Here is a 13612-nt window from a genome sequence, read left to right on the forward strand (position 1 = left end):
CCAAATTTGCTCTCAGTGATCCCRGTGGAACTCTGGAAAATACAGGGCTCTGCAGAGCTATTCCCAGTGCATAGCGATACTGCTCTCGTTGGAATCAGCCCTCCCGAAAAATAATTGTACTGAGGACTGCATTGCCCTTTGAATGCACAAAACCACCCACATGCATGACAAATGGGAAGGCCACAGTACAAGAGGAAAAGAAAAAAAACAATTTTAATGTGTGTGTTAAATATAAACATGCTATTTTGGATCTGCCTTCCTGGACAGGTAACTTATTTGAACGGCGCTCGTGCTGTAACAGATAAGCAGCCTGGAGTACATAACACCCCTGCCTGCACACACGCACCCCCAGTCAGAAACAAAGCAGGCACATAAGCTGCAGCACATTTTGTGCAGGCAGAGAAAGCGCCCCCCCAATTATCTCCTTCCCAAYGCACGAGACTCCAATCCACAGCCTCTTCGTGCAAGCGGGTACGTCCCTGAAATCACAAAATAGCACGGGGGAGCGGCTCTCAGAGCGGGCTCCACGTGGGGAACGTGCCCTCCAGCAAGGCTCCACCGAGCAAAGGTCCCTATTGCTGCTGGTGCACCCCCAGCCCAGCGCGGCACGGCACAGCACGGCACGGCACGGCACGGCACGGCACGGCACGGCAGTCTCCCTCCTGTTCTGCAGCTCCGTGTCCTGGGGCAACCGGCCAGGGGATCACAGCGCTCTGCTGCTGATCTCCCGTGCCTGCTCCTTTGGTCATGCAAGAGCAGAGAGGCTACGACACAGCACTGCGTGTACCACTCAGGTGCAGACCTCGCGATCGGGATGCAAGTACGGGAGCCAATTTTGCAAGTTTTGCGCTCAGGGCACAAAGTTTGACACGTCGGAATTAAAAAAGGGCTTCGCTCAAGACATTACCAACACTAGCTAAGTCTTATCGCAAAACTTTCACCTTGCACAGGAACTTTGGACCCCTCTCCAACGCAGGCTTTCCCAGCAGCACATGGGAAGGACCACAGCATGGAAGGGCTCTGACAATTTGCACTCTAGTTTGGGGTCACAAAAACCTTTACTCTTTGCAATCAGTTTTAAAACAAGCTGGCCTACCTGCTTCTTTCAATCTTAATTCTAATCTGAGTTCACGTTGGTTCATGCCTACCTAATAACATGTAGAGGTGAAAATAACCCACCTTATCTTTGTTTGTAAGGTCATAGTACAAGAAGGAAAACCAAAGAATGATGCATCATCTCTCTATATATTTGCACATGTGGGCAGAGCTATTAAACCCATGACAAACATTATGTCACTGTAGAGCTTTGTACCCAGAAACACTGAGAAAGGGATCTATTTGCGCCCGTGCCCTATGGGGAAACTATTCTTAAGCACTCCGACATGGACATAAATGTGCTTGCACTCACACACTTATTGCTCTCGCCACGGTGGGATGTTAGAAGCTTCAATGCTGTGATATGATTGGTTTTTAAATCCCAGTCTCACAGGATTTTAATTACTGGTCTGGCACGGCTGGGAGTGGAACTTGCTGCCGTCGGATAGAGGGGGTCGATACGCCGGCCCAGAACATATTGAGCCACAGCGCTTGCAGACTCTATTGAGCTATTTAATCATCTTTTGCAAAATTTACAGTGCAACAGAAGGAATCAATACTGAATTTATCACATTCCCTTGTAAATATGAGCATGGAGAGGGAGAGAGGATTTCAGGCACTCCTGCACCACAGCAGGCCTGGGATAGATGTGTTATAGCAGGTGCTTTTATTGTGTAAGCCGCATCTGGAGCAAACTGCAAGGATGGAGCAGCTGGGGGACACCTACCACGTATATGACTCTCTGGAAACGCTGATCCTGACTCCCCCGCTGCCACCTCAGAGTCTAGAAGGGCTTGGTGCCTTCTGAGGCACTGGTAGGAGCTCAGAGAAGTACTCAGCAGCGCTCCTCCGACGCTGTGGATTGGGTTCGAGGCACTCTGAGAGATCTGTTCTCTCCTAGCTCAGGTAGGGAGCTGGCGCAGTATTTTAGGCTCTGTAGAGGAATAGGGATGCTCCTCCTAGCACGAGTTCTTACCAAGGAACCATCGCTTTGCATGTATGCCTACGGGATCCCGGACAGTAGAGGCAGAGTTATTTTATTTAAAACTGGCCTGTTTCTTGCTCAGTGGGACTGACTTACGGCCTTGTTCTTCACAAGACAGACGGGTGCTTAACTCTAGGAAACATGAGGCAAAAAACAGTGGAGACAAAGCAGCCTGTGGCTTTCGTTTCCCTAAACTGAGTCCCGGTAACACCAGTTTTGCAGACAAACTCACACATTCCCCCAGACCACTGCAGACATGGTTTGCATTCATAACGCGAGTGCCATGGACAAAACTAAGTCCTGGTTCCCGTGGTGCTGACACCATCCTACCTGCTCCGCTGTTCTTCCCAAAACCTTGGCTGACCTCAAGTTCCAGCGGCAGAGCCAACCGAGGGTGAGCTAAGAGGTAAGACAGAAAAAGCTGCCAAGGTAGCTTTAGAAAAAATGAAACGATTTTTGAAGGGAACCAACTAATGGGGGAACTTTTCAAGCACCCATTTATTGCTGCACGCTGGTTCGGGCCTAGAGGCAATGCTTTCCAAGCTGCAGTCACTCCCTAGGGCTACATGGGTCTGTAAAGGAGGACCGAGAAAAGCAAAACCTGGCAATAGGTTTAAACTCACTGTACAGCTGTGTCTGAACCCTGGGTGGAAATTTTTAAGGATTCATCCATAAAAAAAGACCTCCTGTGCACAGACTTTCAGCCTAACAGACCTTTGCCAGCTTGGCTTCCTCACTTTCTCTAAACTGCCCCAGTTTTGCGCTTGCTTATACTGGTAACTCCAGTGGGTGGAATGAAGCGGACAGACGGCACCTGTCAAGATGCAAAACAGGCCCAATGTAGCCCCTCTTCTTTGCCGCCACGTGGTGGCTGCTGGGGGCCCTGGGAGGCCGAAGCTGCCTAGCGATGTCCCTTCGGCCTCCCACAGCACTCTGCTGCTACAGGAATGGAGCCCTTTGCATCTAGCGTACAACTGGAAACACCGGGTAAAAGACAAATTGTGCAGAATTCAAACATAACAAAACCAGCTATAATTACAACCTCAATTTTCCTCATAATACCACTAGCACTTTCACCTTCTGATGTGAAAAGACCATCCCTTGCAACGGTAGCTCTGTAACTTTTTTTACCTATCATTTATCGCATTTACAATACTTGTAATTATAGTGTATCATATACGTGTGCGTGGAACGTTACCAGCAAATGTACTGCTAAATTTACTGGCAAACTGAGCGCTGAAGTCTGGGTTACTGCAGCTTTAGCTAAAATGTTTTTATAAATATGCATTCTTTTCTTTCCTTCTCCCTCTTTTTTCTTTAATTACAGATGTACGTGTACTGAGTTGAGTAGATGACTTACATTTTGCAAGGCAGTGTGGAGAGAATCAAGCACGAAGCCTACATGAGCGTGATCATTACTGTGAGTCAGCTTGCCAAAGGCTGCGGGGTCAGCGAAACCGCTTTAGCTGCAGTGGATGAAGTCCACTGCAGGGAGACCAGAGTTCCTCTCCCAGCTTCTCTAGCAATTTGCAGCGTGACCTGGCTCAGTTACTGCTTCGTTGCACCCCAGAGACTTAAAATCCCAGTCCAAGAGATTTTAACTGCTGGTATGAAAGCACAGACTACTTTTGGAGGTACCTTCAGCACAACATCCACATCAGTGGTCCCACGTCGGAGACAAATACCACAACCGTGGTAGTTGTTTGTAAACAGTGTGCAGGAAGAGGGAATAAATGGGTGTTTACAGTCAGACATCTCCCATGTACACCAGCACCGCAAAGGCCCTGGCAGGAGGTAGAAGCAAAGGGAATTTCTGAAGATGGAAGTGGATAGCAAGTTAGTCAGGGATTAGGAAAATGTGAGGGAGAATGAGACACTTGGGAGCTGTAACAAGAGGCGGATCAGGTTTGGCAGGAGGGGATGAGCCTGTCCCTGTGATGGGAATAAAGAGAGGGGAGGTGCTGGCAATGGGCAGGGGATCGTCTGTGAGGGAGGGAACCGCTCTTACATTTAAACAAAGAGAGGAAATGTCAGACACCACCTACTCAAGTGCGTCATTAAAGCAGGGCATTTCACACAACAGGTTTGCGAGAGAGGCTGTGGAGTCTCCATCCATGGAGCTATTCAAAACCCGACTGGACACGGCCCTGGGCAACCTGCTCGAGCTGACCCTGCTTTGAGCAGGGGGCTGGACTAGATGATCTCCAGAGCTGCCTCCCAACCTCACTGATTCTGTGATTACAGAAGCCCTGGCATCCTGATGGGGAAACACTGTTCTCCCTTTATCTTCTTGTTTGTCCCTCATGACAATTACAGAGTGTCTTAGGACCTAGGTGCCTTAGTCAGGGGCCAAGACACCGCTCTAGTGGTGTGCTGTATGACTAGAGATTGAAAAGACAGTCCCGTTTCAAAGAGTTTGAAGTATGAGACAACAGCTGGATACAGTCAGACAAAGACATGCAAACAATGAAATGCTGCTGAGCAGCAAATTAGGCATCAGCAAGCTACTTGCAAGGTCTCCTGCTGACAACTGAGCGCTGGAGCGAGCACTGGGGAAGAGAATGCAACAGCTCTCCAGAGTTCAATGAGCTCCCTCCAAGCGAAGGTGCTAGTTTGACGGTCTAACCACCAGGCAATGGAGGCTGGTGTCCTGGTTGTCAGCAGCGCAATCTCTCAATGGCAAACGAGAGCTTGGTGCACAGGGCTGGGACAGGCTGTGAAAGGCCTTTAAAGCGAAGGCAAGCAGATTATACTTGATTTAATAAAGGAGGGGCCAGTCAAGAGATGCATAGGGGCAAACAGTGTCTGGTGAATCTGATTTCAAGCCAGTCTTGAGCTCAAGCGTGTTCTGGAGTTCCCTGCAGGGAGAGCAGGCTTGCTCATGCTGGCTCACGCTTGCTCAGGCTGCTCCCTCGCTTGAGGGCAAGAGGGCTCATTAGCAGCGTGAGCAATTGGGGAGGTTTGGTTTGACTATCAGCAAAAGTCCAGGGCTGAGAGGATGAGAGATGGTAGGGATGCACCCTGCTTCCAGACACCGGCTCGGGGGTCACAGGAACCGAATTCTAGTCCTGGTTCCCCGCTGACCTGGGTGCTCTTGGACAGATCACCTGAACAGCTCCTCTGGCTACACGCGTTTCAGGGACAGGTTCTGGAGCAGGATTAGACTCAGAAAGTTGCTAGAAGGGTGCTAGGAGAAGGCTGAGCTCTATGGTGAGGCTACCCTTCTTCTACAGAAAGATAAACTTCTTAGTACTGGCTGTTTTACACAGCAGACTAAAATGATGACATAATAAATGCTCCCTCTAAAACTAAGAGGCTTCCACCATCAACCGGCCGTAGAGTCTGCCTTCCTCTGAGCCAAACACAAAGCCCTCCGAATCGATCGTGCCTGGAGTAGCAACTGGCGCACTCTGTAGACGTGAGCTCCCACCCACTCCTTCACATAAACACTGACATTTATGGTGTCAGCTCAGGTCAGGAGACTGTGAAATGTCACCAACAACTGCCCAAAAGGACAACAGAGCAGTGACTTCGTCTCGCGGTCTGCTGGGCACACACATGCTGACCACAAGGGGAGAAGGTCCTGGAGGGGTCAAGTGAGTCACTGAATGGCCACAAAAGGCCAGGGAGGTGGGGTGAGGGGCAAGCACATAGGGGCTTCCCTTAAAAATAAAACCGCCCGAACAACGGGGTAGTTGTTTTAGCGCAGAGAGGCCTTGGCAGTTAATGGCTTTGGCCCTGAGGGCAGGGCACCAAGTGAAGGAAGTGTTAGAGGGAGTAAATGGACACTTAGTAAAAAGGCAGGTGTAGGGAAGTGTAAAGGAGGAGTGACGGGAGTCTGTTCCATGTCAGCAAACAGGAAACATCCTACTCTCGGATGTCAATGGCAGACCGCATGGGGAAATTATCTTCACAAAAGGGCCTGCGGCAGGCCCACTTTAAAAGGTGTTCGATCTCCACTTCTGAGACCTTCAGACTCACAGCTATGTATTCATCGCAGATTATACTAACAAGAATGCACAGACTGATGCTTTGTTATTGCCCAGAACTGGGAGGAGGGGAGTATCCCGAGTCAAAGCAGTGAAAATCTCATGTCATGCGCCAATCACGAAATCGAACTTCAGCATGCAAAAACACATTAAAAGAATGGAAAGAGTCTGGAAGGACTGTGTCATGCTATCAGCCCAGAAGAATTCACCTGACAAAAGAGGGGAAATGTATTTGATTAGCAAGTAAACCATCGTAAATTTTCATCATAACCATGACTGCAAAGGGTAAGTGGATACTGTCCATGGACTGGTGAATACAGATTAATCTGAAGAACATTGTAAACTTAGCCTCAGATCCTAGGCGGACTTAAGCATGATCGTACACATTATGCACCAAGTGGAGATTCATGTTCCTGGATTGCTATTTCCAGTGTCTAAGCTCTGGGACACGCTCATGTCTTTGCAAGATGAAGGTTTTTTACTTGGAAATGTATTCTTAGTGTAGCATCTCTTCAATTTTTATCCAGAAGGTTTTCCATGGGGCTGGATTAAGAACAGATGATGAGTGATCTTCAAATTTTAGTGCTCTAGCTGACTAAATTTATAATTTTTACTTTGATTTTGCATACAATCTCTCTAGTTGTATTCAAAAAACACAAACCTACAGTCTGTTATCTGCTTTTTTCTGAGATCCAATTGAGTTTTTTCAAGCTGAGACACTTCGCCATGAACAAAGACATCTCTGATAAGCCTCAAGCAGCAGAAGCATTCATTCACAAAGACTACAGTGGCTCCAGCACAAAAGTCCAGATACAGGACAAAAAGAACAATCCTCGCTATTAGAGAGGCCAGTGCTTGGTAACAGCACTCAGACAGATGAGCAGGGGATGAGCAGATGTAGAAATGAGATGGAGACTGCCTCCTCTGCCCTTGCAGTTAGTCGATGCCTGTATTTTAGGCTTTCTTAGAGAAAAAGCACTGTCACTGAGATTCACGCCATCTTACTTGTGAAATACATGTGAAATACATGAGATGAAATTGTTGCAGTAGGAGGAAGGCTAGGGATAAAGGACATAAATCTGGGGGAAAGCAGGACTCACTAGTTCTATGGCCCACAGAACAATCTGCATGTTAGGCAGATAGAGCTAATTTAACAGCACCATGCACATCTAGACACACATTCAACAGGCTCTGGTTCTGGATAGTGGCATAACACAAGACAAATGTCATCCTGGTAAAGATCAGCAAGAGGGTAAGTATAAAAAACTGTCGTCATGGTAGCACATCTCTATTCTGTTAGCTAAATGTATCTTTTTTTTCCCTGCGCTAGTACTGATTAGCTTTTGCATCACGAAGACAGTCTGGCATTGCAACAGGTTGGCCAGAGAGGCTGTACAGTATTCATCCTTGGAGGTTTTCAAGATGCGACTGGACAAAAAGCCCTGAGTAACACAGTTTGACCTCATAGCTAACCATGCTTTGAAGAAGAGGTTAGACTAGAGACCTCTTCAGGTCTCTTCCAAACTGAACTATCCTATGAATTTTCATCTATTTAGTATCTCTATATATCCGTTAAACTAGAGATGACACAATACACTGAAGTAGGATCCATGAGAAGAGGGGCTCTGTGATCTAACGGGGAACACCACCAGAAAGTCTTACCGTAAATGCACTGGACTGGGATGCATGAGACAGAGGTTTAACTAATGGCTCAGCTATTGGCGCTGGATATGATCTTTCCAGCCTACTCCACTTACTTATCAACTACTTAGGTAAGATTTTGGGGCAGAAAACACTATAGCTACATGTGTCTGCAGAAGCTTTTGTTGCATGTCTACAGACTAGTTGAGCTGTAATGCTGAGATTCCTATGCTGGTGTTAAACATGCCAGCTCAGGTACTAGACAGAGTCCAGCCTGGGCAGCAAGTAACTGCACAGCCTAATTTTTACTGCTTCTCAAGGGAGCTGCGTTGCTGAGGCCAAGGCACCAACAGTACCTCAGCCTGTACATTTAATGCGGGTACTGGTACCTCCCTAGTGCTTTGCTGTCTCCAGAGCAGATCCATCTCCAGCAAAGGTGGGGCTCTTAGATTCTACACAGCACAGGTAACATAAGGGATATGACAGCGGAGAAGAGCGCAATTTGGGATAGTGAAATGTTCACAGTATTGAATAGAGAGATCAGTGGATGCACTTCCACAGATCTACAGGATGAAAGGGAGGACTCAGTGAATAACACAAGGGCAGCCACCTTAAGTACACGAGAAAAACAGTTGGAGATGAATGGGAACACAGAAACTAAAAGACAAAGAGATCAAAGCAAACAATAAATTGTAATTAATCCTATAAATGAAAAAGTGTGGTCCTTGTCTAAGCCTGACAGACACGTGGGTCAGGCCTGCTCAGTAACAGTGCTCCTGGTCCAAGAACCTGTTGGAGTTATGAAACTCACCTCCATCCAGCAACAATTTGACTGTCACGTAGTCATCGGCAAGCACTGCGTAGTGCAGAGCTGTGCAGCCCTTGAAACTGGCTCTGATGTTCAAGCGGTTGTTGAAGTCATCCTCCCGAGTTACAAGGACTGCAGGGAAAGAAGAATGAAAGCTCAGCTCACCAAGTGAGACAAACCAGAACTGCTTTGTCTGAACACGCATAGCAGCATGAACCATCACCAAGGACGTGGAAGCTTACCAAAGTTCAGAGATTGTTTAGGGCCTAATGACCTCTTTCAGGAGGCAATCAGGATTCCTGTGGGGGTTTCTGGTGGTTATAATCCCCCCACCACTGAGGAGCAGCAGGGATGAAGACAATACAGGTTTCAACAGATTCCAGTCACTGCCTTCACTGTACTCATGCAGGGAAGGAAGTGGTTGGTGAAAGCCAAAGAGAAGAGATTTCAGCATTGTTCCAACCACAGCCTCTTTGCACCTTTTGCTGCTTCAAGTGAAATCAGGATTCAATGCAAGCAAGCAGTACAGACACTTTTGCCTTTTATTTCCCTTTTCCTGCTCAGAAGGGTCCAGAGAACCTCTGCACCTTCCTCCTCTCCTGGCCAAAACACAATCCCAGCAGCCTGTAACTGCTTAGGGCCAGAAGCACAAAACACCAAAGCAGCAAACCATAACTAAGAGAAAGACTCTGAGGGATGACAGTGCTACAGGTCCTTGAGACAGCAGTCAGCCGGTAATGCCCCATGGATTTCCTCATAGTAATGCTGAAGCTTTCCTTCATCATACAGCTCTGATTGCTCATCTGCTCATCCCCATCAGGAACTCCCTCCTAAACTCCAAGCTTTCCAGAAATGCCAAAAAGTAGCCATATAAAAACAGGAACTCTTCTGGAAATACTTCCTTCATTAACGGGAGAGTAATACAGGTTAAAGTCCTACAGAGCACAATACTTGGCTTCAGTTCTGCTCCTGTCTGCATCTATCTGCTTGCCGTCTTTTGTCCGGTATTAAAATGGGCTGTTCTTTGGGACCAGGAGTTTTTATTCTGTGTTCGCTTAGCCACCAGTACAGTGAGCTCCATGAGGTGTGTTCCTAAATGCTACCAGGATGGAAATCACTCATAATAATACATTTTACAACTCATTAAAAAATCCGGGATCCCCTAAGCAAATGCAATTAAATTAAGCCCTGGCAGGTTTTGTGAAATCAGACCTGGAGGCCGTGATGTTCCTTTGAATAGAAACCGATGCTTTCTAAAATTGATTAATTATAATTTTTTCTTCCCTTGAGCTTTGCTCTATTGAATGCCAATGCACGTGGATACCTTGCAAAAGGAAAAGCCCAATGATTTGTACTTTCAGGCCCAAGCAAAGCTGGTACAAGACATTCCAAGGAGGACAGGATAAGGACTGCGCAGTGAGACAGACAAACTGAAATACCAATTCTTCCAGACCAGGTGCAAGAGCAAGGCAGAGTTTGAACTGCAAAGGTGGAAGATCGGGTAATGCAGTAGATCAAACTGAGGTGCAATGGTAATGGCTTTCTTCAGGGGAAGCCAGCATCATGATGGCTCCAAGTCCAACTCTAGCTAGATCTGCCCTTCTTCCCACAACACACACACACTAGCTAGAGAAGTGGCAGATTTGTATGAAAACCCAGCCAACGCTCAGGTAACGTACCACGACTAGCAAAAATGATTGAACTGTGTCACACACAGGTACAAGACCCCTGTAAGGTAATACTGGGGTGCATCACCATCTCCTGTTAAGTGCAGGTCCAACCTGGGCCCAAGCACAGACTAAACAACATCTGCAACATTGATATACAAGCTTATACTCAGACACACACCATGAGAAAGTTGAAAGTGCTGATGCTCTGGTACTAAACAAAGATCTATTTTTAGATGCCATTTCAAGGGAGAGGGGGGGAATAATSTCCTAAGTCAGGATAAACTTTCTAGTTCTTGAGCCCTTCAGTCCAACCATTAGCAAAAACAAATAGCGGAACAAAAAGAGCCGCTCTTTGTAGGTATTGAAGGAAACAACAGTACCAGCCTCTTGTCAGCCAGAAAGGGAAACTTCCAGGAGCAGGGAAGGCATCCTCACAACATCGGTTCTGAGAGCATCAAAATACTAGAGAGAAGCCAAACTAAGATCTGTCCAGGATGGACAATCAAAGGCACCAAAGAAGCCAAATATTCCATGTTATAGTTGAAAATCCAACATGAGCACCATTTTCACCTCTCAAGGGAGCCAAGCTTCCTCATCACTATCCTCATTGGTTGTTTTATGAACTAGCAGATGCTCTAACTCAGGGCTGCTGGTGCAGGTATTGTGCTTGCTTTATATCTGATTTTTGAGGAAAGGGGGGCTGTCACACCCCTCCCAGAATTAACAGAGACTAATCCTGTCCCACTCACCTGGGACGTGCTACAGGGGACAGACAATAGGTCCAGGCAATAGGGCCAGGTCTAACAGGCTTCAACCCTTCTCCTGGATTTGGGGCTACGAGGAAGCCCCTTTTGGGCACACAACCCCACCAAGGATCCTCTGTAATGAAGGGGCTTGCATGTGCTGTCTCTCCTTGAGTGAATGCCACCCAGTTGGTGGGCCATTTTCTGCTCTTGGATGTGTTTTCAGCTCTGACGTGAATGACGTCTGTGCATGCAGCTAAAATTGAGTAAGCCCATGTGCAGGGACTTTGCCACCTAGACCTCGGGAGAGCTCCGAGCACCCAATACTTTGTAACAGTAAAGTAAACATAGACCATGGGTCTTCTGCAGTGCAGTCTCTACACTCCCTTCTAAAAACTACTGACGGATTACCAGAAGATTTGAAAAGTTCCCATAGAAACAGAACAGAAAACATTGTAATGAATACCTGATGCCATTCTAGCCCAACATCTCCGCTAATGAACCGCAGTAACTCCAGAAAGATCAATTAATGCCCTGGCTCCTTTCCTTTCCTGGGTCTTCTCTCTAAGCATACAGGGTGAGTATGTATATTTATTTATTTGTCGTCATTTCCTACCCAGGGAGGGGCTGGATAATGAACTGCGTGCGTCAGGGAAGATGAATCTGAGATACTAGGGAGCAGTGCAGTAAAGAGATTAAAGTGTTATTATTGTTGGTTTTTTTCCCCCATGGTCCGTTGTGACAGCTCGGCCGTCATCTGTAAAAAATGTCTCAGAGAGAGATAATCATCGGAAACTCAATAAAGCGTCAGGGGAAGCCTCGTCTGCCATCAATCACTGGGTGCCTGGAAATTTTCAGCCCTCTGTCTCCCTTCCTGCCATCCATATAAATGTCTGTAATATATTTTGTGCAGTGTTCGTGGAGCATACCCTCTCGATTTGGATGTTTTTATGAAAAAATATTTATACACGAAATATGTAAATGGGCAAAAAAAAMCCCAAAAAACAAAGGCAGTTTCTCTCTCTCCCTCTCTTTTTTAAAATGCAACTGAATTTATTCTTTTTAATAAAACATGTCAACCAAAGAATTAATGCAACTTCTTACTGAATGGCCTTATCTTTTCCTCACCCCCAAAATATATAACATTAGAGAGGGATGAATGCAGACAAAAACAATTAACTTTATTGGTTGATATACTTTGTCTTAAATAAAGTCTATGTACATGCATTATGTATTGGCATTCCATTGTTCATTTTTTAATGTTGTTTCATACATTTTGCATTCACTGCTACAGAAACCTGATGTATGCGTGTTCTTACTTCCATCAAGGAGCAGGTCTATTGCGCGGGTGCGTTACAGTGAGGGATGAGAGCAGAGAGCTTTTAAAAATAAAATAGCGCCCTGTCAAAACTGTCCCCTCGCTGATTCATCTTAACTCAACCTGTGTTTTATCAAAGGTTCAAAGACTACACCTTCATTAGACTTTAGGCAGCTTTCAGCTCGCAGCGCGGCACAAGCCACATACAGACCAACGGATAACGTCACTGCACTAGTCTGGCTTTGCAAACAGCCGAGYGTTATTTTGCTTTGCAAACAACGCGGGGGAAACACTATATGCTCTGGACAAACTATGTGGCTTCCTCAATTTTTTTCCTTACAATAGGGAGGAAAAGGGTTAACTTCTAAGCAGAGGGTCAGAGCACACAAAGTGCAGTCAATCCGGACATGGCAATTCCCAGGAATGCCAGGAATGCCAGCAGCTGTCTCAGTTCTGGCAAGGTGGCAGGGAATGTCACCTTTGCTGGGTGATTCATCTCCCCTTTGCAGGGGAGGTCACCTTTGCTGACCCTGCTTGAGGAGGGGGGTTGGACCAGATGATGTCCAGAGGTCCCTTCCAACGCCAGCTATTCTGTGATTCTGCGATTCTGTGAATGACTTAAACAAGCTTTATGCTAGGAAGTCACGTATCATGGGCTGTAATTTCAGAGCTGGGGACAGCAGGTCAGCACAGCGCTCGGATGGAGAAGAGGTCTCTGGAACACTTGAACGAGGAAGGTAACAACCAGCGACATTTTAGCAGGGTCAAGTCTGCCTCAACATCCCAGCAACGGGCATAACACTGTGATGAGATTTCAACCCGAGATGACTGGCCAAGAAAAATCATAACAAGGTCAAATGACACTGCAGAAAAATTCCCCATTTCAATGTAAAGACTTCCAGAGACGAAAGCTAGCATTAATGCTTGGCCAAAACCCAGCAGCAATTATTTGCAACCAGTTCACGTCTTTCAGTTTTATTTCAATTGGACAAGTCTTCCTTCATTTTATATCTATTTATAAGATCTAGAGTAAGGCTACTGGTATAATACAGTTGCCTTGAACCCTCCTCCTTCCCCAGGAAGTGAATGCATTTGGGTCAATGGGATGATGTGCCTATCTACAACTTTGTATTATGCTCTGGCTATATAAAAATGAGTTATCTCTAGGACATTGAAGGATTGCTTCTCATAAACATCTACATAATGTTTTCTCTCGTCTCTAGACATACACCCACTCATGTATCATCAGTCACTCTGCATTTAAATGGAAACTGAAGCTAGTTCTAAAAAAAAAAATTCAAATTTCCATTTCAAAGCCAGAAAACAAAATTTTGGGACCTCAAAAGCAAATACAGATCCCYGC

At 46.3% G+C, this 13612-nt stretch overlaps 1 protein-coding gene across 3 annotated transcripts in view; it reads right to left on the reverse strand.

Annotated features, from left to right (window-relative positions):
- Positions 1-13612, reverse strand: part of CLPB (ClpB homolog, mitochondrial AAA ATPase chaperonin) — a 92869-nt gene that overhangs the window by 46660 nt on the left and 32597 nt on the right. For all 3 annotated transcript variants that reach the window (XM_026079250.1, XM_026079251.1, XM_026079252.1), the window contains one exon: positions 8522-8650. In XM_026079250.1, the coding sequence (XP_025935035.1) occupies positions 8522-8650 (129 nt within the window). The remainder of the gene's footprint in view (positions 1-8521; positions 8651-13612) is intronic.

Source organism: Apteryx rowi, unplaced genomic scaffold (assembly GCF_003343035.1).
Source record: "Apteryx rowi isolate R43461 unplaced genomic scaffold, aptRow1 scaffold_498, whole genome shotgun sequence".
Classification (NCBI taxonomy): Eukaryota; Metazoa; Chordata; class Aves; order Apterygiformes; family Apterygidae; genus Apteryx; species Apteryx rowi.